Raw genomic sequence first — 26,766 nt, forward strand, 5'->3', positions numbered from 1 at the left:
ATCGAATTTCTATGAATAAATTTCCCCCAATCTTAACAATTTTGACTAAGAATGATTCAATTTGCCTTCGTTTGAGTTAACACAATCCTCGTGGGATCAATATCTTAAATATTACTTGCGATTAAAAGGTGCACTTGCCTAAAATTTGTCAAGTTTTTTACTTTATAGGCTTTTATCGACTTGTCTAATTCATTTTCACTCATAAGTCTTCTCATGAATCTTATTTGAGACGTGTCAGACACTAAATATTAATATTTCTGTCAATAAAAGTTTGAACCCAATCAATCAATTATGACTAATGCATCAATTTCTCCGGGATGATCTTCATTTTCTTCATTTATTGTGTTATGTTTTTATGTGAGAATTTTTCTAACAAAATGATTAAGTATCACTAAGTTTTCATTTGTTTTCGTGTTGATTATCAACTTTCCTATTTGTTTTAGAATTTGCTTTCATTTAATCTATATTTTCTCACAAATAAAAAACCTAGTAATTAATTAACCAAAAATAAACTGAGTAATTTATGTAAAAAATTAATGAGTTTTATTTCGTGCGAGCTTAACCAAAATGGCAAAGTATTCGGATATTCCATTCTGATTTAGCTTTAATGAAAAAACAATTTGTTTCCATTTTACATTTTTCCAAAAAAAAAAGAAGAGACAATTTTAACCTTAAATTCACCAACGTATACAGAGAGGCCTATAAATATTAGATGTTCTCACATCATTTTACCCCAAAGTGACAAACTTTATAGAGAGGCCTATATAAACAGCACATTATCACAAGACTTTCTCTAGTTTATTCTCTCATTTCTCAATGGAATCCTATAGAAATAGAAACATGGTACACAAACGATGTCATTTTATTTATTTATGTGACTTCAACATTTTTTATTAATATTGTGCTATTCCTAAAAGAGTATTATTTATGCTATGACAAGTTATATGTACTCATGTATGTATTTTTTTTTTTGTAGACTTGTATACTGAGAATCGATACTCAATCTCATGGTTGGGAGAAATCCATAACAAAAGTGATTAAGGGTATCAAAGGTAACTATTTGAAGTTTTAACTATTTGATGATGAGTTCGATCTCTCGTCAATTATATATGTAAAAAGACATGTTGGAAAGTTTAACCTCTTAGCAATATTGTGTTTGTTTATGGTTATTTGCTAATAAAATCACTTGTTATAGTAAAAATCCACTTTTATATGTTTTAAATTATGTTTGTGTATTTTCCCTTGATTAAAAAAAAAATTATGTTTGTGTATTTTCCCAAAAAAAAAAAACAATTTTGCTGAAAAGCCATTTTATGTTGAAAGTAAAAACTATTTTGATTTTTATTAGTTTTTTAAAATAATCATTTCCAATGGAAGGTAGAGAATACAAAACCACTTTTATCGGGTGAATTTTTCGGTACACATTTTATTTAAAACACAGAAAGATTTTCTATTTGTTAAAAATCATTTTTATTATTTTACCCGTAGTTGGTTTCTAACCTTTGATTAATATGAATGTAAAAGCATACAAAATCTTCCGGATAGTAACCACGTCAGTATACATATGTATCGATTAATTCGAGTAATTAGTCTACGGTTGTAAAAAAATTGTCATTTTTTGTATTTGGGGTTGAATTTTTGCTTACATTTTAATTATTAATTATTATTGGAATTGGATTTGTAGATGTATCCTACACCATTGATACAGTACATGGTATCATTAGAATTTCTGGGGCAATAGATCCAAACAAGCTACTGACTGAAATTAAAAAGGCCGGAAAACATGCTGAACTCATCCATGCCGATATTGGCAATGATGGTGAACACTCTCGAGTCCATCATGCCGATATAATCAACAACGGCATTGGCGGTGGACACCCTCAATTTCACTCCAACGCGAACAACGGATACGGCTATAATGAATACAATGGTGGACATGGAAATATTGTACCTAGCTACAATACTATTCAATGTCAATCTGATCCTTATCAATACAATCGTGCTTTACTACCAAATGCACCACCACAAGAACAATGGCAGCATCCACAAATCCAACAATACAATGATACAGACAACCCTTGCATTGTTATGTGACCAGTTTGATGATTAGTACTATAAGTTTTATATTAGGGTTTTTGCTTTTTTATTTCGGTATTGAAATCATAATCTTCAGTTTTTTAGGAAAGATTATCTTTTATATTCATTTTCTCCATTTTGGGGAAATTAATTAGAGGCCCCTTGTTTTTTTCAATCAGGGGATTTTGTAGCTTGGATGTTGGGATAGTATTTTATTTTGTCATAATAAAATTGATATCTTATTAATATACTCTGGCATCTTTTTTTTGTGTGGCCATAATGATACGACATGCGTTTTGGTACAATTAATATATTTGATTTCTTTTCCATAAAAATTATATATTTTATTTCTTTATCGGTTCTAAAGATAATTGATGAAATTCTGTCAACCAAAAAAAAATAGTTGATGAAAACTTCCTTTTGTGTTTATGAAATTATTTTTAATATTTATACATTTATACATACATAAACGTGGCGCTATCTTGTATCCCAAGGAACATGTAAATTTAGCAACAACCAAAAAAATTGAGCACTTGAGAAATGGTGGAGGCGCAGGTTGTAATATTAGAATCCTATTTTTCGTGCCTTGAAAATTCTCGGTTAGCTCTTGAAATGATCAAACTAACTCTCTCGCTCTTTAGGATGCAAGCATTTTTTTCACACTTTAAATAGCGAGTGACATTCTAAAAAGTGAATTCAGCAATAGTATGTTATCTAGAAAACGAACTCGGTATTAGTTTGGTATCTAGAAAACGAACTCAGCTGCAATTTGCTATCTAGAAAACGATATTTTTTTTTTCATTATAGGGGTGCAGACGTTGCGTTGTGAAGAGGACAAAATTTTTTTGATTTTTATAAAGTTCGCATCTTATATAAAGCGAACTCAGTTGTAGTTTGCTATATAGAAGACAAACTCTTTTTTCCCCAATTTTTATTATTTACACACTCGCTTTCTAAGTAGCGAGGGTGGTAAATTCGGAATATCACCCATAGAAATAATAAGTTAGGCCAAACAATGATTTTTAAAAGCTCTAGTAGAAAAAAATAGCTTTTATATTTTAAAAAAAATTATAATATATTATCAAATATATCTTTTAACCTTATTATAATAAAAAAACAATCAACTTTTAACCTTTCTTAATTTCAAAAAAGTATCTTTCCAAAAAGAATAAAATTAAAAAAAAAATAAGATTTGACAAACAAATTTAATTTTAGTTTTAAAGTTATTATTTCTATCTTTAATTATGATTAAAATAGTTTTACACCCTCTACCAAAAAAAATAGTTTTACACCTAAAAAAAGTTGGGTCAAATACTCTTAAACAATCACATAAACAAATATATAGGGTCGGTAGGTGGTTGAAGTTGAATTGAATTAGGGTTTTTGTTTTCCTTGGATAGATGATGAAAGGAGAAGAAGATGGAGGTAAAGCAGCGAAATCAGGTGGTTTGAACTTTGAAGCAATGAAAATACAATTTCTCAGTTCAGAAACCCCTCACATTCAAAGCAACTTTTGTATGGAAAGGAGTCAGGCCTCCGAAGAAGAAGTGCAAAGAGGAGGAGCTTTCCTTCCCGCCGGCTGCCATCGACGAAGGCATCTACCATCCTACAACTGATGAAACCCGGGCTGCCTATGACGAAATGTTTAGCATCATCCAGAAGTCCATCGCCGGTAATCCACTCTCTACCGTCAGGTACTGAGTTAATAAAATCCTTGTACTTCTCAAAAACGACGCCATTGATAACCATGTCAAGAAGAGGGATATTAACCTTATTCTTAATCTTATCCCTGATAATGTCTTTGATCGTCTTGTCTCTATTGCTAAGCTTTTAACTGATTTTCAAGCCCCTGATCTTTCTGCTTATCGTCATGTTCCCATTATTGACATTCCTCCGCTTGAAAACCACATATTCAAATAGAAGAGGAGAAGAAGGAGATTAGTCTTTTTATTTTTTGACTTTTACCACCGGTTTAATGCGGTTCGGATGTCAGTTCAGATATTAAACGGTTAGGGCCCTCCCGTAGTTGCAGGATCGAACTGTGGTCCTCCCTACAATCACCAATAAACCAACCAACTATCGATAGAAGAAGATTATTATTAGGGAGCCTTATTATTATTATTACTATTACTTGATTATTATTCATAGTTCCATTAATGTGTGTCGCGGTGTCAATCTTACACTTGATTTGATATATCATGTTTTTCTAAGTTGTGTCTGACTCGTCTTAGTAGTTTACTGTGTAATTTTTATTTTTATTTTTCATAACGAAGGGACAAAGCCCAAGAAAAGGATTACAATGTTATAATACGGAGTAGAAACTCCCACAACATCATCTAAACACAAGCATTCTAAACTCGCCTAAACACAAGCGTTCTAAACTCGTCGGAGGCAAAATAAGAGAAAATTTATGTAGCGCATCCCAATTAATACATCCCTAAATGTGTCTTTTTGACACGGACTAAAAGAGCTAACCAAAGAGACGTCCAACTAGCACTTGTTTGATCCTAAGTTCATGTTATGGGCTCAATGTCTTTAATTAGCGCATTTTACTATGATGATAAAGTCTTCAAAAATAATTTTCTAGACTGATAAAACAAAACATTTGTCTATCCTTGTGACTTAAGTTCAAAACATTTTATTTGTAGACATGAACGCACTATAAGTTACAACTATATTTCTTTATCTCATACTTCTCGCATTACTTTTTATATTATTCCTCGAATTGCCACTATTATTTTGAATGAAAAGGTCTTACGTTTATTTGTGTCGGAAAATAATGAACACCGCGTTGCAACTTCGGAGCAAACCAAACTCTTAGAAAATAAGAGTGGCGATCATAGTGTACACTCGGATTGCTTGCGCTACAAGCTTTGAAAGTGTAACTCTCTTCACAAAAGAAATATGCTTGACTTTTCAGTTGAATCTCTAGTTTAATATTAGCCAAGAATAAAAGTCAAAATTCTATATATCAAAAGATCCCTTAACTAAGCAAAAATCCAACTTCTAAATTGACACATTGATATAGAAAACAACACACAATTTCACAGGAAAAGGACATGAAACCCTTTACACCATAAAATTGCATTCATTAACATTTGCCTTTCACCATCATATATACATATTACAGAAAAAAAAACAACAGAAATTAAAAGAAAAATAACAAAACTTATGTACCATCAATCCAAACATAGCCTAGAGGACAATAAAATACAACATCATATATACTTGAAATACAAACCAGAAAAATTAAAAGAAAAATAACAAAACTAAAAGTGGACAATAAAATACAACATCATATATACTTGAAATACAAACCAGATCCAAACCTATATAAACAAAACCAAAGGTCAAAATTCCCAAATTGAAAAAGAAAAATAAAAACACAAATGTTGGAGAGCTATGAGCTATCTTCTATCTGCCTTCAAAAAATAGATTCCTTCCTTCTTTTGACAGAAATCTCTTGCACGGTTGCACCTACTCATCATTATTCCTAACATTTTTCCCCAATTTTTTTCATAGCTTTTCCTTTATTGTTTATTTTTTACTTTCATCACACGAATATCCACCTAAAAAAACAGCTCAGTTTAAGCTGCTGAAGGTGCTGTGACATATTGAACACGACCAACCTCTGATAACGCTTGTACGAATGGCTCATTTTCAACACCATTCGTGTGTGCTTCACTATTTCCACTCAAATTCTTATTGTAGTCAAGTGAAGAATCGTTGTAAACATCCCACCATTTCTTTACCAACATTTTTATATCCTCCCTCTGCATATTATCTTCCTTCCCTGTATACCTCCAAGGCTTTGATCCCTAAACAAAAAACAACAAACGAAAAAATCCTTTTAGATACTCAATTTTTTTTATAATGCTATTGGTGCAAAGTATCGATTTTTTCATCCACGAAATTTGAAAATAGATTCTTTGACGTGCAGTCAAATAGTGAATGCAAGGTGATTTCAATCGTCCAACTGGACCAACTCTAATGGGAGTAATGAGTCCATTTCCACTTGGCCAGGAAAATTTTATGTACTAAAAAATTATTTTGCAATAAAAAAAAATACAATTAATTCTTTGATTATAATTAATCCTCGTCGAACCCTTGTCATCCCACTTATCCACCATGCAAAGGGTCAGGTTTGAACCCCTATCATCCCACTTATCCATCTTAAGTGTAAAATTCCTAGCAATTAGAAAACTTACAAAAACAAATTGCATTACTTACCGCTGCACAATAGTGAACAACCTTGACATTATGAATATCGACATTCTCAGGGTGACGCCACAACATAGCAAGAACAAGATTATAAACCAAAGGAATTGGCTTATAAATATCTTTGAAATACATGTTTAAGAAATCTTGTTCTGCAAATGGTGTTGGAGGAGTGACTTGAAGTGTATTCAAAAGATCGTGGTAAGTTTCTATGCTAGGCTCAAACAAGAACATGCCAGCATTGAAATAAAGTGAAGGGGGTTGACCCATTTGTTTTGGCCATTGTACTTTCTGTGGACACTGTTGACAATACCCAATTTTGTACTGTGGTGTGTGACTCCATGTTTTTTCACAGAAACAATCCATCACACCATAGAAATAACCATCTGGTAGATCAAAGAGATGATCAATGTTATCATAAACTTGAATGTCTCCGTCCAAGTATATCATCTTGCTATATTCCAAGAACTGCAAAAATAAATCTAATTCAATCAATCACATTTTAAAATAGTGAAGTTATATATGTTGGTATAAATTTATTTATGTAAGTTGTTTAACTATAAATTTGAAAATAAAAATCAATTTTAAAATAACTTAGCAGTCATTCATCATCCGGCTGTGCACATAGAAAAACATTTATTAGAAGAGATCAAATCAAATGGATAACTATGATTTGAAGATAACTTTGATTTACAAAATAAATTATTGTTGTGGGATTGATTAAAAATTTATTCGAGATCAAAATGATTAAATGTTAGGTAACTAAAAATTTTAATTTTAAGTGAATAAATGAAATATCGAAGTTCGAACCTACCAACTAAAAGTTAAGTTCACGAAAACAATTGTCCAATTAATTTATATTGTTATAATTAAAATTAAATTTGTTTTTTTGTTTAAAATGAAGCTGAGAATCAAACTCACGATCTCTAGTATACTATCAAAACGGCCAAACCCTTCACCGCTTAATTAAAGTTGAAATTTGTTTTTTTCTAATAGAAGTGACACGTCATATGTATGATAAAAGGTTCCATGCGTAAGAAACTAACCGACTAAAAAATCCACGTGTAATGTAACAACAACATAAAGAAAATAATTGATGACGTGTAAAAATAACAGAATACGGAAGGAAATAGTAGTCTATGTACAATACTGTATAGTATACCTCCCATATACGAAGCTTTGAATAATTGATGACGTAATAAGCCATAGCAAACTGAGTCTGATTTTCGGGTGGGTAAACCGGTTCAATCTCACGAACAATACATCCCTGAGATTCCAACATCTCACGGTGTTCCTCCGGTACATCTGGAAGCACCGCCACAACAAGCGGATACACCGTCTTCACCTTCCTCAAACCTTTCGCCAAACCAATTACACCTTTCACATAATCACCGTTACCAGCAAGAAACGTTACGTAAGCACGTTTCGGTATCGTAACGGATTTCGTGAAACCTGTAACTGATTTTGTAGCGGTTGGAATAAGCTCCGGTGCCATTTCTTGAAATAATGTGTATGCAAAGTGTTTGAGAAAATGCTTCAAAGAGTTTGGTAGAAAATGGTGAGTTGAATTGTGAAGGGTGAAGATGTTATTTATAATAGAAGAGGTGAAGGTGGTAGGAGGAAACATTTGTGTTTTGTGAAGAAATTGTGGCTATGCTTGATCATGCAAGTGAGGAGATCTTGACTTGTCTGACTGCCACGTGTCACTATGAAATGATTCAACGGTGAGGAATGGTTTATGGGAAGATTCTCGAAAAAGGGTGCCCTGTAGAATTGAATGACTTGCATCTTGTGGAAAACACTAGAATCGGCTGGGACTCCCTACATTTACTCAAAATTCATGCCGCAACAAACTCAAAGGGATATTCTACCAACAATATTTATCACAACAGTTTAATGGATATCCTTTCTACCGGAAATTAATTTTACACTAACGTTTAATAGAAATTTTTTATTTGTCGTAGTTATTAGATGATTGTATGAAACTATTTTAACCACAATTCGCAGCTTGGAAAATATTTTGGCTTCCCTATGCTTTCAGGAAGAATTAAGAATTATGACTTTTCTTTTATCATGGATAAAATTAATGGTAGACTTGATGGTTGGAAGAGTAAACTTCTCAGTAGAGCAGGCAGGGTTACTTTAGCTCAATCTGTCTTAACTTCTATTCCCATTTATACAATGCAAAACTTTTGGCTTCCTCAGGGAGTGTGTGACAAAATTGATGCCTCAGTTAGAAATTTAATTTGGGGCAGCAAACATTGCCATTGGGTGAATTGAAATACTATTAGTCAGCCAAAATCTAAGGGAGGTCTTGGTATTCGTTTAGCTAGACATTCCAATACTAGTCTTCTTGGCAAACTTATTTAGGATCTCTTACACCAGTCAGATAAGTTGTGGGTGAAGCTACTTATTGGAAAATACTTACATCAAGACCACATACTTAGTGTCCCTAAACGTCAAGGAGCCTCTTGCATTTGGAATTCTATAATCAAAGCAGTGGAAGTTTTGAAGCCGGGTTTTAAGTTTAGAATTGGCAAAGGTGCAGTGTCACTTTGGTATGACAACTGGCTTGACGATGGTTGTCTTTGTAATTTGGTGCCTTATGTTCATATTAGTGAGTCTACTATGCTGCTTCAAGATATATATCATCAGGGTTCCTGGATGTTTAATTCTTTATCAACTGATATTCCCATTCATATTCAATTAAAAATTCAAAGCCTTTTTATCGATACAGAATCCTCTGACATCATCATTTGGGGTCATTCTAATTCTGGTACTTATTCAGCTAAGTCGGGATATCATTGGATTTCTCAAATTTCTAACTTGTCTTCGGCCTCCTCTTCTACTTATAGTTGGACTTGGCTTTGGAAATCAAAGCTTCCAGAAAATATTAAGCACTTTTGTTGGTTGGTTCTTCACAATTGCCTTCCCACTAATGCCTTCAGGTTTATGCGGCACATGACCACAGATTCTTCATGTAAAAGGTGTCATTCATCTGATGAGAATCTTTTACATTTATTCAGGGATTGTCCCGATTCTACTTCTATTTGGGTTGCTCTTCTTTTCTCTTCACCATCTTTTTATTCAACGACTGAATTTACGAATTGGTTTACCATACATGCCACTTCTTCCAATGGGGTTCTATTTATGGTAACTTGTTGGTTTATTTGGAAGTCTAGGAATGACTTTGTGTTTAATAATAACATGTGGATCAAGTGGCATTGTCTTAGCCAAATCCACTGCTCTGTTGACACTTTTTTGCAGGTTTTTGAATCATCGCATTTGCAGAAGCCGTTACGTCATGTATCTTGAATTTCTCCCTTAGGAAACACTATCAAAGTCAATGTGGATGGCAGCTCCCTCAACAATCCTGGTAGAGCCGGCTTCGGAGGTATCATGCGCAATAGTATGGGTAATTGGCTACTCGGATTTTCTGGATTTATTGGGATTGCTACTAGCTTACAAGCCGAGCTTCATACCATTTACAACGATCTTTGCTTAGCAATGGACCGAGGTTTCAACAATGTGATTATTGAATCAGATTCTACAATTGCAATTGGTTTGGTGGAACATGATATCTCTCCTCTTCATCCTTATGCTCCTCTCATCAAGAAAATTAGACAATTCCAAAACATGGATTGGACTATTGCTTTCCATCATACTCTTAGAGAAGGCAACGAGTGTGCAGATTGGCTTGCCAAGAAGGGCGCTACCTCAGATGTCTCCCTAAAGATTTGGCATAGTTGTCCTCCTCAGCTTAGTAATGTTTTGATAGCTGATGCTTCAGGTGTTGCTCGCCTGCGAGCCTAGTTTGCTTTCTGTTTTTTGCTTTTTATTTTCTGATGTATCAAAAAAAAATTATCACAATAGCTTAATGGATATTTTTTTTTCACCACCAATTTAATCTGATTCGGTGGTTGGTTCTGGCATCAAGTGGTTTCATTCCCCTCCCGATCGCAGTTACGGGGATCGAACTGTGGTCCTTCCTACCAAGTTCAGCGTCAATCACCACTGAACCAACTAACAATTGGTAATGGGTATTTTCTTATTTCATATAACATACCGGTGGATGCGTTCGCGCCTGTCTGTGTCTATTATGCAAAGTTATGTAAAAAAAAAAAGTCTTATGTTATAGTGAATTTATTAATAAACGATTTTTGTTGTTAAAAAAAAGTCAAGGGTATTGTTGGTATTATGAAAAGTTCACACCAAAATTTTGTGTATGCCCTTTATATATAGGTATAGATATCGGAGGGAGCAGTTCATTATTTTATTTTTTATAATTACTTAAATACAATTTTAGTTGTCCCCATGAACTTAACTCAGTTGACAGGGACATCACACTATATATGTAGGAGCTGAAGTTCGAACTTCAAACACTTCACTTATTCACCTTTAAGGTGGATTTTCTTACCAGTAGACTACTTGACCAAGAAAAAAAAGTAGAATTTTAGTTTTTCTTTTTTGTTTTTTAATTTACAATGAATGATCGAACTCATGATCTTTAGCATATTAATCAAACATCTCACCACTAGACTAAACCTAGTAGCTTACAATTTTAGTTTCTCTGGTTTGATAAATTTCTAATTTTAGCCTTTTATTTTTATTGTATTTAAATGTTAATGATATGACAATTAAATTGACACTCATAATTTGTACATAATTAAATTGAAAACATAATTTGTACATAATTCTTTATAAAAAAATGAAAACATAATTAAAGACAAAAAAAATACTGCAAATAAGAACCCCAAAATCAATTTATACAATCCCAAATTTAAATTATCATTGTTCACTTCATTTTTTTTATTCTCCTTTTCAGTTTCAGATTGATCTATCTTCTTCTTGCAACATTTCATCGAATGCTATTGTTTTTGACGTCAGTATATTAAAAATTTCTAAAAGAATCGATTGTATTTGCTTCAATCCGGATAGTGTATAAAATTCCTTCATTCCCAACGCCATGCATTTGACATCTTTCACAAATTTTAGGAACCGACACTCTTACTAACATCACTAATGTTTGATTTCTAACATCACTTCGTTGTTAATTAGATTTTGCGATAAAAACTACACAGTTTATTCGTGATTATTGATCGTATTGGTCAATTGAAAGTATGAGTATATGGATTGATCCATTGAAAGCATGAATTGATCTTTTGTGAAATTAGATTTTCTATCAACTACTTAGCAATATATTTGGTTAGTAAGGACTAGAAAGAGATTATTAAAACTGCACAGTTTATTCGTGATTATTGATTTGATGTATTGGTGAATTGAGAGTATGAATTGATCTTTATATATTGATCTATTGAAAAAGCATGAATTGATCTTTTGTGAAACTAGGTTTTCTATTAGTGATTTTGAAATACATTCATTCAGTAGGGAGTTGAAAGCTCCCAATACTATTTACTGGTTTAAGCTTTAGGCTCCATAGACGGTACTATTGTTTTAGGTACGAGGGAGGGGAGGACTAGACACCACTCAGCACCTAAGGTTGTATGATTTTTTAAATGAAACTAGGTAAATTAGGTTTTAAGTTAAAGCTTTGTTTATTTTGAATCCATTTTAATTAATATTAGTGTTTTCCTTTTCTATTTATGGTGACATAGAGGAGGAAGAAGATCAATCCAAAAGTTTATCCGGTAATGATATACATGTTCATTTTGTTCAATCTTTTTTTTTTTTATTAATCTTTATCATTCAACCAATAATTTCTTTGGTGGATGTTTTGTTAGATTTGGGGCAGAGCATCCTATGGAAGGGTGCTCCATCTATGCTCAAAAAGAGCACAATCTCATAAGTTGAGAGTTCAAGAAAGAATTTGCTGCCAACCTTGAAGAGCATATTGCTTTTGAGGAACTTGATAAGGGATTGGAACCTCTTTTAGACGTTCTTCTAAATACAAGACTAATGAGGAAATAGTTGCTCATTGTAACCTTTTAAAAGAAGAAGGAGGAAATAAGATGATAGACTTTTTTATAAAGAATTTGAAGTAAAACAAGACTTAATTGAGTATTTGAATGGTCGCATACTTGACTTGTATATGAAGTACCCTACTCATGCTTCAGATGCTCTAGAAGGTAAGAATCTTAATTAAAAAATTGACTTACAAAAGAAGACTTAAAGAAGTACCCTGAGTTGATAAAAAAGATCAATATAGAAGTTTATTTTTGTGTTGATTCCTTTTGTTGATTTTGCAGGGCTGGAAGTGAAAATCAATAACTACCAAGCTTTTGTGGATCTTCTATCCAATGAACTTCAATTTCTCGAGGAGGATTACTTGGATTAGGAATTTCAGTTACTTTAAACCTCATATGGCATTCAATTTGTGTTTGTATATAGTTTTATATTGAGGTTTGGATTTATATACATACACTGTGATAATGTTGGCCTAGGAATTTCAGTACTTTAAACATGATATGGCTTTCAATTTGTTTGTCTGTGTTGAGGTTTGGATTTAAATGCACATTGTGATAGTGTTTGCCTGTGAGAATGTGCCAACAAGTTCTCATTGAGGACTACTTGCATTAGGAATTTCAGTTACTTTAAACCTGATATGGCTTTTAATTTGATTTTGCTTAGTTTTGTGTTGAGGTTTGGATTTATAATGTGCTAAGTTTGGATTTATCTTGTTCCAACCAGTTTAATGTTAGACATGTAGTTATTGTTATGCTATACATTTTCTTTGTTGTTGAAAGAACACTACACCAAAACAGGGATTATTGTATAAAGAGATATTTTAAAGTGTTGCTCGTTACACACTTACACTAACGTGGAGCAAACACAGTTTTTAGACAGCGTGTGTGTCTATAAATAAGCGGTTTTTGTAGGTGCGGACCTTTTTAGAGGCGCTATCATAGATGTTCTCTTGTTTAATGTTATGTATGTAGTTTCTTATAAATAATTGTGTGGTTTTGATAAAATTTGAGGTCAGTGTATTTGCCTCATTAGACAATAAATAGGCACGTATATGATTATAAATAGAGATATCCGTTGAAAATATAGAAAAAATAGACACACGTGTTAATATATGAGTAGAAATATTATTATAGGTCCCCATTGAAATTATAAAAAATAGACACTTATACTAATTAATTTATGATTAGAAATATAGGTCCCCTTAGAAATTACTACTTCCATCCCTCTAAAGATTTTCATAAATAGAAACTTTTGCGTTGAAATTATAAAAAAAAATAGAGACACGTATTATTATATGATTAAAAATATAGATTTTGTTTAGTGATTTATTTTATGTATAATGACAAAAAAAAATTTGTGAAGGATAATGACAAATATTTATACATAAAATAAATAGGCATGCGTATTATTATATTATTAATTATATAGATCTCCGTTGAAATTATAGAAAAATATATATATATATTAACATATGAGTAGAAATATAGGTTCTCATTGAAATTATATAAAATAGACACTTGTCATAGTTAATATATGATGACTAGAAATATAGGTCCTCATGTGGTTAAGGTTGATTCCTGACTCATGCGTATGGAGAAAATTCAGTTTCGGTTGGAAGGGGAGAATTTACCTTGTATGCCCCACGCGTATTATTGTATTATTAAATATATAGATCATGAGTAGAAATATATACAGGTCTTCATGTGGTTAGAGTTCGATTTTTGACTCATGCGTATGGAAAAAATTCGGTTTCGATTGGGAGGGGAGAACTTACTTTGTGGGCCCCACATGTAGTATTATTATATTATTAAATATATAGATCCCCGTTGAAATTATATATATATATGAGTAGAATTTTTTGTGTAAAAAATATTAATAAAAAAAAGCGTATTACTATATGTTTAAAAGTATATGTCCTCATAAAAATTACTACTATAAACAAAATGACATAAAATCAATGTATCAATGAAAATGTAATAAAACATTATTATTATTATTATTATTATTATTATTATTATTATTATTATTATTATTACTAGCGGGCCAGGCAAGCGCGTTCCGCGCCTGCCTGTGTCTAACTTAATTCCAAAAAAAAAATATGATAGTCAATTTATCAATAAAAGATTTTTGCTGTTAAAAAAAATACATGTCGTATGTTAAGGTGAATTTGTTGATAAAAGATTTTTGTTGTTGCTAAAAAAACTCAAGGGTATTGTTGGTATTTTGAAAAGTTCACACCAAAAACAATGTATCATCTTTATATTATGTATAGATGTATAGATGTATAGAATATATTATTATTATTATTATGCAAGGGTATAATGGTCTTTTCACTGGTATCTCATTTTAATAAATTTAAAATATTATATGATGTTTAATTTTATTCATTTACCAAAGGTAAGTATTACTAGGTAAGTATGGTGAACTTGCCTCAAGGTTTTTATATTTTTCCATTTTATTCATCTATTGTCTCACCTCTCACTTAATACTTGGTAAATATGACTCACCTCTTGTCTCATCTTGGTTAATATTAATAATCACATATTGCTTTAATGTTCTTCCATTTTATTCATAAGCGCTTATATATTCCTCTGTTTAAACATTTGAAGAAATGACAGAGAACATGGTATGCATATGGATGAATTTTCTTTTTCTTCCATTGATACATTACTTATTTGAATTTTGTAATTGTTTGTTCTAAGGGATCAGATACATGCAATGATTGCTTTCTGCTTTCGTATCGAATGTCGAATTCGGAAAGCTCGAGAGACCATTTAAGCATCCTGCCCGCCATATCTGGTCGACCAAGCAGGGACTTAATGGGTTGGTCGGTTCGGACTATGATTGTGTGTCCTAGGAAATAGTGGCGTAGTCTTCTTGCTGAGTTGATCAAGGCAAGGGCCACTTTCTCGATTTGTTGGTACCTGAGCTCGGGGCCCTGAAGAGCCTTGCTCGTGAAGTACACTGGTTTTTCTGTCCTTCCGTTGTTTCACGGACAAGAGCTGCGCTGACAGCTTCGGATGCGACGGAGAGGTAAATATATAATACTTCCTCGACATTTGGGCGTGAGAGGACTGGTGGTTCGGACAGGGCCTTCTTCATATATTGGAGGGCCTGCTCGCATTCGTCTGTCCATTCGAACACAGCTTCTTTCCTTAGTAATTTGAAAAGGGGCAACGCGTGTTGAGCAAATTTTGCTACAAAGACATAGTGAAGTCAGCATTCCGTACAGGGTTTGTATTGATTTTTTGTTGCTCGGAGTTGGGAGCTCAGTAAAGGCGCGACACTTATCGGGGTTGGCTTCAATTCCTCGTTCTGTTAAGTAGAATCCGAGGAACTTTCCTGCCCGTACCCCGAAGGTGCACTTCTCCGGATTAAATCTCATATTATGTTTTCTGGCCTGCTCGAAGATCGTACGTAGGTGGGCGGTATGATCAATTTCCTCGTGGGATTTGACGTTCATGTCGTCCATATAGACTTCGAGCATGTCACCAATTTCTCCCCGGAATACCTTGTTCATCATTCGCTGGTATGTAGCACTAGCATTTTTCAAACCAAAGGGCATTACGTTGTAGTAATAGTTGCCCGACTCAGTCATGAAAGCTGTTTTTTCCCTGTCGGCCACAACCATTGGGATTTGATTGTACCCTAAATATGCATCCATAACCGATAATAATTTAAAACCAGACGAATTATCAACTAATTTATCAATGCAAGGTAAAGGATAAGAATCTTTAGGGCAAGCCCTATTGAGATCGGTATAGTCAACACACATTCGCCATTTTCCATTAAATTTTTTAACCAATACAACGTTAGACAATCAGGTAGTATATCTGGCTTCACAAATAAAATTTGCCTCTAAGAGGTCTTTTACAGCTTTTTCAGCAGCCTTCGCTTTCTCGGGAGACTGCTTACGCCTACGTTGCACTACGACACTAGCTAGTGGGTCGACAGTAAGTTGATGACAGGCAATGTTTGGATCCAGCCCGGGCATCTCAGCAGCGTGCCATGCAAACAGATCAGCATTTTCTTTCAGGCAGGCTTTCAGCTGCTTCCTCGCCAGGTCGGGGAGCCCTGTACCAATCTTGACTCCTCTGCCCGGATCTTCACCGAATTGGACTACCTCGAACTCTCCATCAGGAATGGAGCGTTAATGCTCTTTGCTCGCCTCATCAGACTCCTTCTCCTCTTTGCGCAACTTTTTCTCCTCTTTGTTTTCTTTCTTAGAGAAGCGGCTGTCAAGATCAACCGAGCTTACATCAGGTGCGGGCAGCTTTGGTGGTGTCTCTGGCAAAGGCTTTGGCTTCTTCGACCCAGGAGCTTTACCAATGAAATTGTTCCCTTTAGTTGCTGCATCAAAGCACCTCCTCGCAGCTTCAATGTCCCCGTGCAACGTAGCAACCCGCCCCTTATGAGTATAATACTTCATTTTCAGGTGGGGCGGTGGAAGGGACAGCAACCAAGTCTGTTATGGCCGTCCTACCGATGATGCACTGGTAGAGGGACGGGCAATCCACGACCAAGAATTTGACTCTGATAGATTTGGCCGTTTCTTTGGAGCCAAAGGTAACGATGAGGTCGACATAACCCATGGCTTCGTGGTTGCTCCGTTGAATCCTGTGAGGTCCAAGCCCAGGTATGGAGTGAGATGAGTCTCGTCGAGCTGCAGGGTCTGGAACAGACTGGCATACATGATATCACAGGAGCTCCCCGAATCGATGAGGACCCGACGGGCCGACCCGTCGGGCAGCTCTTCGAGATAGAAAGATAAGGGCAGTGAACGCCCCTTTGCCCTGTCGAGCGTTGCATTCCTGTTCGAGGAAACGTCAATGAGTTCCTCGAACTTTCTTTTTATAGAGTCGATGGAGTGTTTGTCCAAACGGCCACCAGTGATGACAAATGAATCTTGAAAATAGTCCCATGTGCTAAGCGTAGGACCAGTATAGGTGTCCCCAAAACAGCTGGGGATAGTAAAATCTTCAGGCCGGGAGACGCACATAGCGACTTGCTTAGCGTTGCCCTGCCCGGATTGTTGAGGAAGTGTCTCCTCGACTGCGCTAGTCTCCGCGGCGCTAGGTCGAGGATTGTTGTTTCTCTTCACGAACTCTTTTAGTTGTCCGTTTATGATCATAATTTCGATGGCATCCTTCAGCTGGATGCAGTCGTCCGTCATATGACCATAACTCTTATGGTATTTGCAGTACCTGCTCTTGTCTTGGCCAGGTTTGAGGGGGTTTGCTTTGGCCACTTCACCCCTGCCCTGTTAAACTCAGAGGAGTGACATTCAACGAATACCTCCTCGCGTGATTTGATGAGAGGGGTGTAAGTGCCGAATGTGCTCGGGGGGGCACGAGGTTCTCGTGGTCTGTCGCCCCTCCTTCTATCTCCGCCCCTATCACTGCCCCTGTGAGAAGGCTCACGGGCTGGGTGGCTGCTCCCAGGTCGGGCAAGGTGGACAACATATGCTGCCTGGACCTCCTCGTACTGAATGTACGCTTGGGCTTTGATGAGGAGTTCGTCCTAGGTGGGTGGCTTTTCAATGCCAACAGCTTTGGCAAAATCACTGTTTGGCGCGAAGGCACCTCTGCAGCAAGTACTTCTTCATGTCGTCGGTCGTGTCGACCTGCACGACTTCTTTATTAAACCTCTCGATGAAGTTACGGAGAGATTCATCATTATCTTGGTATATGGCCTCCAAGGCAAGCACAATCTTTGGGTGCTTGCGGGAAGTAGTAAAGTGTCTATAGAACTGGTCTGTAAGGTCCCTCCACGAGAAAATAGATTGAGGGGGCAGACTTTGGTACCATGCCATTGCCCCCTTCCTCAGTATGGTTGGGAAAAGTCTGCACCTAATGGCACCGCTAATATTCCTGAAATCCAAATTAGCGTTGACATTGGCTTTGTGATCATCAGGGTCAGTCAAGCCATCATACGCAGGAAGTGTTGAAGGCCTCTCGAAGCCCTTAGGAATAGGTGCCTTCAAGATGTTCCTGGAAAGAGGGCACCGGGGATCGCCCTCGTCACTCCCGTTAGGTGAATGGTCATCGGGTGACCGGGGAGAGTAATCGTCGGGCATAGGCGTTGGGCTGCGAGACCTATTGTTGTTGCGATGGGGTAGCTGCCCGACGTGCCTTGCTTGGTCATCAGGACCAACCCTTGGGGTGAATGACGACGCTGAGTATCCGCCTTTCCCTTCTTGCCCGAGGAGAGTCTACCCTCGCGTAAAGGAGGAGTGCGATCCCTCTTCCGAGCAGGGTTGTCGACCCTCTCTAGGTCAGGGCGTCGTTGTTTGACAGCCACCTGACGGGGAGGGGATGAAGTAGCATGGTGTCTTCGCGGGGAAGAGTTGGTATTTCTGCGGCGCCGGCTCTTCTCCAGCGCGGCGAGTCTACTGTTCTGCTCGTCCAGCCGACGACCTTGAGCCTTTACGGACTCAGTAGTTTGCTTCAGGGCAGCGATTAGGGCTGCGATATCTGAATTGGTCATAGTGGTGACCTGCCCGGCGGTGTCCACCGGAATCTCCTGTGTAGGTTGGGGGCGTTTGCCCATCTGACGTTCGGTCAGAACTTCGACGTCGTCCTCCTCAGACGAGACGGAGGTTTCCCGGCCGTCACGGGGGTCGTTTTCTGGCCCAGTTGTCGTGTTGTTGTCACGCACCGGTGACAAAACAGTGTCGAGCTCTCGTGAGGGAGAGGCTGGAATATTGGAGACGTTCTCGTCGCCGGTAGTATTGTTGAACTGCTGTGATGAACTAGCCATGAAAAGTTGTTGGTTGAAAATGAATCGGTTTTGATCTTTGTTTCTTGGAGTAAGAGTAAAGATGGGGAAGAACTCAGTCCCCACAGACGGCGCCACTGATCTAACCTGTTGATCAGAATAGAGATGGCTGGTCCGTTGAGCAGTTCGTCCACCGAAGGGGGGGTTTGTACATGCAGGTGCTCCGATGCTTAAGTCAGCAAAGAGTACGAGAGATACAAGAGAGAAGAGAGAGAGAGAGTAAAGAATAGAATATCTGGCTCTCCTGTATAGGAGGGCTTATATAGTTGCCCCCGACGTTGGGGCAAAGGTTGGTCTATTGGGCCGGATTAACCGGTCCAATAGACTCAACTGCCAAGATAGTCCCTGTATCGTAGGGGAGGCAGTTATTCGCCCTATCTTTGTTGGAGCCGTTCCACTATGAGTGGGTAATGGATAAGCTCCATGACGAAGACGTGGCTGGATGGATGAGACGTGCGTGGATAGATGAGCACGTGTTTAATGTGGTGCATATCCGTTACGCCGTGGATGACACGTCATTGGCTGACGTGTCGGGGAGGTCTCCCCTTGTTGGGTTGTGCGCCAAATGTCTGGCAGAAGACTAATTGGGCCAGCTTTTGGCCCAGTCCAGAACACTAATGAATGCACTTGCTAATTTAAAATAGTAATAATTTTGAAATTCAAATTATTCTAGGCATTTATGTGCATTAAAATCAACATTTTTTATTACCTAAAAAGGTTCGGCATCTGTTGTTTTTTTTCTCTCTCTATTTTTCAAACAAAAAAATACTTCAGCATCCCTCTTTTTTTAGGTACACAACATCTCTATTTTTTTTCTCTATTGTTTTTAAGAGAAAATGAAACAAAATGATGAAATCAATATATGATAAGTTATTAACAATGAGAAGGAAAAAAAAAAGAGAAAATGTATAACTATAGTAAGTTATAATCGTAAAATGGCTAAATAGAAAGAAACACAATTGATCTACCAAAGAAAGAAGAAAAAGAAAGAAATACAATTGTGAACGTACGAGTTGGGATCCTCTTCATTTTCTATTATTTCCATTTCTTTCATTACCAAAGTTTTTAAATGTTTTTGGGTGTATAAATGATATTTGGACTCACTTAATGTCATACTTTTACATTTATATTCCCAAAATTATATAATAATGGAGGAAATGAAAATAATTGAAAATGGAGAGGATGCTAACTCGTGAACATACTAAATAGAAAAATGTCCAAAACCAACGTCACAATACTTAAAAAAAAAAATTACAAAATTTTCACCGACATCATCTGTACCAAAACACATAAAAGAAATCGGGACATCATCATTCAACTTCAGATCCACTTTGTTTTTGCTATATATATATTGTAACCAAATTCATCACACCCCAGTCCTTTCCAATATCCTTAAAATCCCGTTCTTAAGTTGCTACAAAAATAACAAATGAATCAAAACGAAAGATAAATCATATTGCAATTTTTTGATAACAATAAACGTGATAGATCAATATCAAATTAAATGTAATGAACTAAAAAAAATGGCCAAATGATATGATTTAATGGCATAAACAAAACCATATCAGCATGATATGGGCTAATAATTTTACTAATGTCCCGGCTTCTCATGCTATAGTCTCCATGTTTGGAATTTCCTTATGATAATAATTACCTATCCGTAATTTTTTGATGAATCAATTAATCTATTCATTTGATTACATGATTATTATTTGATCTCATGATACATTATAACAAGTCCTCCCACTTGATTACCTACGTATCAAATTTTGCATCATCTCAGACCCTTAAAATCGATCAAACAAATACAGTGTTAAAAGAGACAATTTGTAATAAAAAACAAAACTACAAAGATGAAGATAAGTATAAGGTGCATATAAATGGACCGAAAAGATAAAAGCATTCTAATTCACAATTTATTTATAATATCATGTTTGAAGATAAAATAAAAACTCTAAAAATTTGAGGTATGATCCAGCTCTAATTTGAGATTTTTATGCAATAGTCAACGTTTTAATTAATTTGATTATGAGAAATAAATAAATGTCAAAACAATGCTAGAAGAGGATTCATTTAGTTATGCCATATGTACAAATTCCTTTGATCAAAAGCTCCCAAATAATATGATAATTAATAATAGATAGATTTCATATTTGGATTTACACTAATCTTGGGCTGCTGTGTGATCTATAAAGCTTTGCTTGTACATGTATAAATGAATTTAAAATTTGAATTTGCTCATACTATCTTAAAATTATATTATGCAATTGAAAACATCCATAAATTTTGATTATTTATAAAATGTAATGCAATGAACATGCTTCAACGTTTATGGATGAAAAACTCATCTTCTCCACGAAGATGCTATATGAACAAGTTATCTTTCCTCAACGAATATATCTGATGAGTTTAATCCATATTGCACGTAAAAAATCAGTAGCTTCCAGAATTGAGGAAGATCAACTAGATTCAAAGTAAAACAAAATTATAATATTGTTTAAAAGACGTCAAGGGACACCGTCACTTCCATTAAATCGTCCCTCAATTTTGTTAGATCATTCATTGACAAGCAACTCATCAAGAAATTCATAAAACGTATGCAAAAATTTAAAAAGGTTAACGGATAATAATTAAGTGGCAAATTCTTGGTACAATAACAGATTAGGGTACGAGAGATAGGAGGAGAAATTGACATATGCTCCGGTCAAAATAATAAAATTAGAGATTTACTTTCGTCACTCTACTTAATTTCTCGCGCACCCTAAGAAATTACCAAAATATCTCATCCGCTACTTAGGTAGCGGACACTCCCAAAAACACCATACATTATAAAAATAAGAAATTTTTATAGAGTGAAATGCCAAATACCTCATGGAATTTCAAAATTCGTCAATTTGCCCTATGCTCCATTTACTCCGTCTATTTTGATGAGAAAAAGATGAATGAGACAAAAATTGATAAATAGTATGATGTTGGTGATTGGTGTTTCTTGTCTGGTTCTGAATCTGATGACTCAGATTAGTCTATTAAGTGTGGTTAAAACCTCTTGGTTCTGATTTTGAAAACAATGATATCAGAAGATGATTTTAGTGATGATAGTTTTGCTGTTTTGGTTCCTTGTTATTCACCTGATTGCAATGAGGTTGAAGACTCAAACAATGTGTTTTTGAAGGCTCAAAATAGACGGAGTAAACAGAATAGGGGACAATTTGATTGACGTTTTAAAATTTCAGGGAGTATTTGCCTATTTTAAAATTTCAGGGCGGGTCTTTGACATTTTACTTAATTTTTATAAATGTCGTCCGCTACTTAAGTAGCAGAAGAGTAAAATTGAAAAGACGTAGGACGCGCGAGTAATTGATAGGGGTAGAAGTAAATTTCACAAACTTATGATTTGGGCTTTGACCATATATATCTTCATATTCAGCCTTTGGGCTTTCTCAGTAAGTGGATCCGACGGCAGAAAAAATCAACAAGAAACTGTTTCCTACTAAAACGACGGCGTTTACCCATTCATAAACCCTAATACTCTTCCTATAAATTCAGAATCTGCAAACAGCAATCTCGTGCCCCAGGTATAAACTAGCCTCTTCTCTCCTTCATCCAATTACTCGCTTCGATTCTAGTTTATCCATCTGATGATGAATTTTTTCTCTTCCCGATTTTTTAGTTTAGAAATTTGATTTTGATTTATTAATTTCCATTTGAATTGTGATTTATTGTTATGAAAAATTCGAGATCACGATGATGACTCCATAAAATTCAAGCTCAACAGACCGTAGGTCAGGGCTTTCTCTTTCGAGATTGCTTTGCGTGTCGATTAACCCGCTGAACTGAGTGATCTCTTTGATTTTCACTGATAATTTTTTTTCCGATTTTTTAATTTCTTAATATGTGTTTTATGATTGTAAAAAGTGTTCACAATGAGGATACAAAGCTCCCTCTTCTGATTTTGAGGTGAGGAAAATTGCAGGCAGAATCGAACCTAAATAAATCTAGCCACCACTGAGTGAACTCTTTCCTCAATCTATTTTTTTTTTTTTTACATTTGAATCAAATGTTTATTGAATTTTATGTTAGTAATTTTTATAATTGTATGGTTTTGATAAAATTTGAGGTCAGTGATGTTTTTATTATTTGCCTACATTGTCTGATAATCTTTTCTAGATTATGATGTGTTTAAATAATCTGAGACCTCTTTATATGTTGATATATGATTTGAAAACTTCCCTCTTTATATGTTGATATATGTTTTCTGTGGTGTTGATTTTTCTTTGATTTACAATTATTATGTTTTCAGAATTTTTGTTATTTTCTAGATACATCAATTTTTCAATGTATCTAAAAAATGAATTTTTGAATTTTTGCGAGTCAATGTGATTATGCTAATATCATTATTTTCTGCACGATGTTTTTGACGAAATTGCATGATAGTTTGCGTCATCTGATGAAGAGTGATGAATTGAATGTACTGAAGAGTTTGCGTCATGTGTTTTTATCACGACCATTACCATTATGGACTAATTTACAAAGGTTGCTTGTTAAAATTAAAACATTTTACCGGTATTTCTACAAACACATGAATTAATAGATTAAATCTTTGCAATTGATGCATAATTTTCTTGACAATGCAAAGTGAAATTTGTTTTAATTGGTCTAAATAACATTCATTTATATTGGTGGATTTTCTAGTCACCGGATTATTTGACAAAAAAAAATACTTATTTACATTGAAAATATAAATTTAAAATTGTTAAAAATTGAAAAATGATAATTTGAATAAATTCACACCTAAGATGATAATGTGTTGGGATATTTTTCATTCACATTCTAAAAACGACACAAATTGCTAGGCCAATTAAGAGTTGGATCAAATAAGCCTTGGCAAAAAACAAACCAAAAGTTTATTGCAAAACCAATTACTCAATCGCATATTTGTTATCCAAGATTTGGAAACTGGTTAAATTCAACTTGTGAATGAACCATTTGTTGAGTGGAGAAGAGAAAGTGATTTGCAACTGTCAGTAGTAGATCTCAAACATTATTTCCATCAACCAAACATTCTTGGACTTTCTATATTAAAAACAATGAGAGCAAACTTAAAGTAGACTAAACTTAAGAACAAAACACCATACAAGAAAGAACAGTAACAATTCACAAACACTATCTTAGCACTTTCAAATTTTTAGGCTCGGTCATTCAAGATGTAGATGGCAGCAGCCAGCAACATTGCAAATTTGAATTTAACAAAATGACTCATATACAACGATAAATGTTGGATTGAAGAAAGCCTAAAACATCTTTTATCAAAGCGTGATTAACCTGAGGACAACTACGTTATATCTTTAGAGAGACATGAGGTAGTGTCCTTCTTGGCAAACTAATCTTAACACATGTTGTCTTCTCAAAGAGTGCGATGGAAATCAATAGTCAAATTCAAGTTTTAGAATTTGTCTAATTTCCTTGATAAGAGAATAAAGATCGAGAGAGGTATTGTGTTCTGTCAAAGCCATCACCGTAGAATTTGATTCAATAACTATATTGTTGAAACCTTGGTCCAATGCCGACCAAATACCATTGTAAATGGCATGAAATTGGCTTGTAAGACGGTGACAATTCATATAGATCAAAGAAATCCGAGTAGTGAGTTACCCATATTATTGCGCATGATACCGAAAATTGAAATAAAGTTTTGGTCTCCCAATGTTGTTAAGACCACAATTTTGGTCGCTATATTTTTAATTGCACATTTTTAAACCTCATAATTTTGACCATGTACGATCAACATGAATTGATTCAAGTAATAAAGTTTTTGGTTTCCTTCAATATGTGGTCATGGGTTTGACTCTTCACGCATATAGAAAATATTTAGTTGGGAAGGGAGAGCTCAACTTGTGTGCTCCATTAATTCTCCGACGAAAATTAATCACCACTAATAACAAATAACAATGGAAATTTCATATAACCAATTTTTTTTTTTTTTTGAACATCTAAGTTCATGACATGACGATAAATTATTACTGAGACACTTGTATCAGGTCATTTATTTTTATGTCACAAGTCACAACATCTAATTTATTCTTACATCATCAAACTGGATGATTAAAATGATAAGCTGATCCCTAACCTAAAAAACAATGATAAGCTGATCAACAATTCGGAGAACTAAAATGCATAATTATAAAAAAAAAAAAAAGGAAACCAACATCGCAGTTTTGTCAAAATAAGAAAACTAAAATTGCACAATAACAATTACAGTAACATACATATCGTTAGTTCAAAAAAAAAAAAAACATACATATCGCAAAAATAAAATAATATAAAATGAGTCAGGATCCGTTGACACCAACTAGTTTGACACCAAATGTTACACCTCTCAATAACGTTTTAACCGATATAAATTTTATAAAATCCACCGTTGGATTGAAAGTTTACATCATATAGATCATTTGTGTAAAATTTCAAATAAATCCAAAATTATTTGATATGTTATTGAGATACATCAAAATTAACGGTTTTTGTATTTTTTTAAATGCCGTTAATCTTTATGTGTCTCAATAGCATATCAAATGATTTTGGATTTGTCTGAAATTTTACACAAATGATCTATATGATGTAAACTTTCAATCCAACGGTGGATTTTATAAAATTTATATCGGTTAAAACGTTATTGAGAGGTGTAACATTTGGTGTCAAACTAGTTGGTGTCAACGGATCCTGACTCATATAAAATAGAGTTGATGCATAAATAATAAAAATAATTATTTTCAACCGTGTCAGCCAATTGTTTACATTTTTTTCCGGACGAATCCAACTGTTTACATGACTGACCAAAACCCTGTTTGGATTAGCTTATTTTAGAACTTATGCAAATAGCTTAAGCAATAATTTTTATGTATTACTAGTAATAGACTCGTGCTATCGCACGGGTCGTAACGTTACGCTGCATTTTTTTTCAGTTCGACTTTTCATAAGTCGACATATGTAAATTAACATTAATATAACTGAATTAGAAATGAAACATGTAAAATCAAACATCAAAGTAACTGAATTACAATTTCTTGTCAATGTCTATTACAATTTGAAGGAAAACTTGAAACAAAAAATTAAACATTTAGGTAGGTTACATATGGATCTCACATATATGTATCCAATTAGGTTGTAACCTTAAAAACTTTACCAACATTTGGATAAACATGTTTGAATTCAATTCGAAACCTATCACCGAATTGTATTCCATTGTCAAAGCAAAATTTTTTCCATCCCCCAACAATCTGGACATTTTCAGAAGGATTGGTTGGATACCTTATATGTACCTTTGAACTGTTTGTTCCTGGTACTTCAAGAATTAGGGTTTGCAAATTTAAATCACGAACATATGTTGAGAATTCGTTGGGCAAAGTCTATAAAACAAAATTTGAAGAATTAAACCAATATAAATAAGAGATAATAAATATCATAGACATTTAAAAAAACTAACTTCAGATGTGAAAAATGAAATGAAAAGAGAAAAACTTACAATTTGTGTTTTGCTGAAATGGTTGAAATGGTTAAGACTGAATTCAAAGGTATGCACATCGGGAATTTCATGATCTGCAAAACCCAATGGAATAAAACTTACAATTTTTATGTATTATTATTAGCTTGTCAAGGTAGTTTATCATAAAATAGCTTATAAAAATACAATTTTCACTATTGTGAACTTATAAAATAGCATAAAACCTAATTTATATTACATAAGCTGTTTACATAAACACAAAAATAAGCTAA

At 34.6% G+C, this 26,766-nt stretch overlaps 3 protein-coding genes and 3 non-coding genes across 6 annotated transcripts; 5 read left to right on the plus strand and 1 right to left on the minus strand.

Moving 5' to 3' along the window:
• Positions 1-816: 816 nt before the first annotated feature.
• LOC123889079 (heavy metal-associated isoprenylated plant protein 32-like) lies at positions 817-2,094 on the plus strand. Its single transcript, XM_045938263.1, has 3 exons — positions 817-843; positions 977-1,052; positions 1,685-2,094. The coding sequence occupies exons 1-3, from the start codon at positions 817-819 to the stop codon at positions 2,092-2,094; spliced, it is 513 nt and encodes a 170-aa protein (XP_045794219.1).
• A 3,007-nt stretch (positions 2,095-5,101) lies between these two features.
• On the minus strand, positions 5,102-7,865 carry LOC123891083 (galactinol synthase 2). The gene is made up of 3 exons (XM_045940880.1): positions 7,457-7,865; positions 6,307-6,762; positions 5,102-5,894 (listed from the first exon to the last, which is right to left on the minus strand). The coding sequence occupies exons 1-3, from the start codon at positions 7,787-7,789 to the stop codon at positions 5,664-5,666; spliced, it is 1,020 nt and encodes a 339-aa protein (XP_045796836.1). The 5' UTR covers positions 7,790-7,865; the 3' UTR covers positions 5,102-5,663.
• Positions 7,866-9,705: 1,840 nt separating this feature from the next.
• LOC123889082 lies at positions 9,706-10,107 on the plus strand. The gene has a single exon (XM_045938279.1). It carries the CDS (start codon positions 9,706-9,708, stop codon positions 10,105-10,107), a length of 402 nt encoding a protein of 133 aa, XP_045794235.1.
• A 12,626-nt stretch (positions 10,108-22,733) lies between these two features.
• LOC123893346 lies at positions 22,734-22,839 on the plus strand. The gene has a single exon (XR_006803451.1). It is a non-coding gene; the product is annotated as a small nucleolar RNA Z107/R87 (small nucleolar RNA).
• A 70-nt stretch (positions 22,840-22,909) lies between these two features.
• On the plus strand, positions 22,910-23,009 carry LOC123893311. Its single transcript, XR_006803419.1, has one exon. It is a non-coding gene; the product is annotated as a small nucleolar RNA R30/Z108 (small nucleolar RNA).
• Positions 23,010-23,109: 100 nt separating this feature from the next.
• Positions 23,110-23,195, plus strand: LOC123893322. Its single transcript, XR_006803429.1, has one exon. It is a non-coding gene; the product is annotated as a small nucleolar RNA SNORD34 (small nucleolar RNA).
• Positions 23,196-26,766: the final 3,571 nt, after the last annotated feature.

This window comes from Trifolium pratense, linkage group LG6, assembly GCF_020283565.1.
Source record: "Trifolium pratense cultivar HEN17-A07 linkage group LG6, ARS_RC_1.1, whole genome shotgun sequence".
NCBI lineage: Eukaryota > Viridiplantae > Streptophyta > Magnoliopsida > Fabales > Fabaceae > Trifolium > Trifolium pratense.